The sequence below is a fragment of the Malania oleifera genome, chromosome 8 (assembly GCF_029873635.1).
Source record: "Malania oleifera isolate guangnan ecotype guangnan chromosome 8, ASM2987363v1, whole genome shotgun sequence".
Classification (NCBI taxonomy): Eukaryota; Viridiplantae; Streptophyta; class Magnoliopsida; order Santalales; family Ximeniaceae; genus Malania; species Malania oleifera.
The window spans coordinates 78,447,446-78,449,896 of NC_080424.1; the positions used below are offsets into that span (position 1 = coordinate 78,447,446).

Below are 2,451 nucleotides of genomic sequence, written 5' to 3' on the forward strand. Positions count from 1 at the left end.
TACTGATTGGAAAGTGCATGCTAATTTCCAATTTCCTGGTTGTATTTCTGACCACTCTACTGCTCTTGTCTCTTTGTTTTCTGATCCGGAGTTGGGCAGGCCTCCTTTTAAATTTTTCAATATGTGGGCTACTCATCCTGACTTTCAGGATAAGGTTAAGGTGGGTTGGTAGATGGATTTTGTGGGGAGTTGTCAGTTCTGCCTCACTCGGAAACTACAGATGCTTAAGAAGCCTTTATGTACTCTTAATGCCTTGCACTTCTCACATATCTCATCTCATGCACAGAAAGCTTGTGATGACCTTGTGGAGGCCCAAGAGAAGTTACATGATGCCCTTGACTGTGAAGAATTGAAAAAGGTGATGAGATCTAAAAGAGTCATAACAGAAAAATTAGGGGAGGCAAACAGATTGTTCCTTTCCCAGATGGCCAAGAGTAAATACTTAAAGTTCAGTGACAGAGGATCCTCCTTCTTTTATGCAATACTGAAAAGAAACAAAAACAGGAATCACATCACGTCTATCATGAAGCAAAATGGAGAAAATACTAAATCTTATGATGAGGTGGCAAATGAGTTTGTTTCCTACTTTAATCAACTGCTGGGTTCTGAGAATGAATGTTCAAGAATTAATATACAGGTAATAAAAAGAGGCCCTGCCCTCAGTGATGCTAGGAAAAATAATATGATCATGGTCCCTTTTGATGAGGAAATTAAAGAGGCTCTGTTTGGGATTGGTGAGGATAAGTCTCTTGGTCCTGATGGGTTCTCTTTGGGGTTATTCAAAAAGGCTTGGAACATTGTTGGGCTTGACTTTATTAATGCTGTTAAGGAATTTTTCCTGAATGGAAGACTTTTGGAGCAGTTAAACCACACTTGCATTGCCTTGATCCCGAAACTCAACCATGCGAATTCTGTAAGTGATTTCAGACCAATCTCCTATTGCAATGTTATTTATAAGGTTATATCGAAACTTATTGCTGCAAGATTAAAACCTGCTCTTGATGATTTGATTTGCCCTGCACAAGTTGTATTCATTAATCAGAGATGTATGATAGAAAATATATACCTTGTTCAAGAACTGGTTAGGGGTTATGCTAGAAAAAGAGTTTCTCCACGATGTATGATCAAAGTGGATTTGAAGAAAGCTTATGATTCAGTTTCTTAGGGCTTCCTTAAAGAATTACTGGAGCTGTTGGAATTCCCACAGATTATGATAACCTGGATTATGGAGTGTGTGACAACTGCTTCGTACTCTATTGTGTTGAATAAGAGGTTCAAGGGCTTCTTCCTTGGGAGGAAAGGCTTGAGACAAGGGGATCCCCTGTCTCCCCTACTGTTTGTGCTGTGCGTTGAATACCTATCGAGGCTTATTCGCTCCATACAGAATAAGAATGACTTTAAATTCCACCCGAAATGTGAAAGTTTGGGGATAACTCATCTGGCCTTCGTAGATGATTTAATGATGTTCTCTCGTGGGGATCTTGCTTCTATCAATTATCTGTTGAACTGCCTCAATGAATTTTCCTGCTGCTCAGGGTTGACAGTCAATCTAAATAAATCAAATCTCTACCTAGCAGGGATGAAAGGCTCGGATCTGGATGAGGTGCTGAGGTTTTCTAGTATGAAATTGGGGGATTTTCCTTTTAGATACTTGGGAATTCCTCTGCTGTCTACAAGGCTGAATTCAGTTCACTATAGACCCCTCATCGACAACATATCCAATTTGCTCAGGTGTTGGCCAAGTCACACGTTATCTTATGCTGGCAGGCTTAAGATTATTAATTCAGTTGTGCAGGGCATGGAATGCTTTTGGCTTGCGATATTCCGATTCCTCTGAATATTTTGAATCATGTAGTTAAACTTTGCAGAGTTTTCTTATGGGGTGGTAAAAAAAAAGATCTCTTGTGGCCTGGAAGGAGGTTTGTGTGCCGAAAACTGAAGGTGGTTTGGGTATCCTAGATTTAAAAAATTGGAACAACACCCTCTTAACAAAGACTCTTTGGAATATTCACTCAAAAAAGGATAGCTTGTGGACAAAATAAGTCCACCACTACTACCTAAAGGAATCCGAAATATGGGATGCTTCTCCAAACAAGGGAGATTAATGCCTCTTCAAGAAGTTAGTGGAGTTGAAAAACCACATTGTACTGAGAGCTGGTAGTGCTGATCTTGCTATTGAGTTGATGAACAAATGGGGAAATAAAGCCAAACAAATATATGAGTTCTGGAGGAAAAAAAAAAACGAAAGAGCTCCATGGGTGAAAGGGGTTTGGTTCAATGGGAGCTTACCTAAACATGCCTTTTTCGTATGACTTGGAGTTAAAGGAAAACTTCCTACTTGTGATAAACTGCATGTGGAAGGAATTAAGCTGAGATGTGTGTTTTGTAAGGATGAGTTGGAGACTCAGGATCACTTGTTCTTCAAATGCAAAATTTTGGAAGAAGTGTGGA

General features: G+C 39.7%; 1 protein-coding gene across 1 annotated transcript; it reads left to right on the top strand.

Annotated features, from left to right (window-relative positions):
* Window positions 1-1,225: 1,225 nt before the first annotated feature.
* Window positions 1,226-1,837, top strand: LOC131162748 (uncharacterized mitochondrial protein AtMg01250-like). Its single transcript, XM_058119354.1, has one exon. The coding sequence runs from the start codon at window positions 1,226-1,228 to the stop codon at window positions 1,835-1,837; it is 612 nt and encodes a 203-aa protein (XP_057975337.1).
* Window positions 1,838-2,451: the final 614 nt, after the last annotated feature.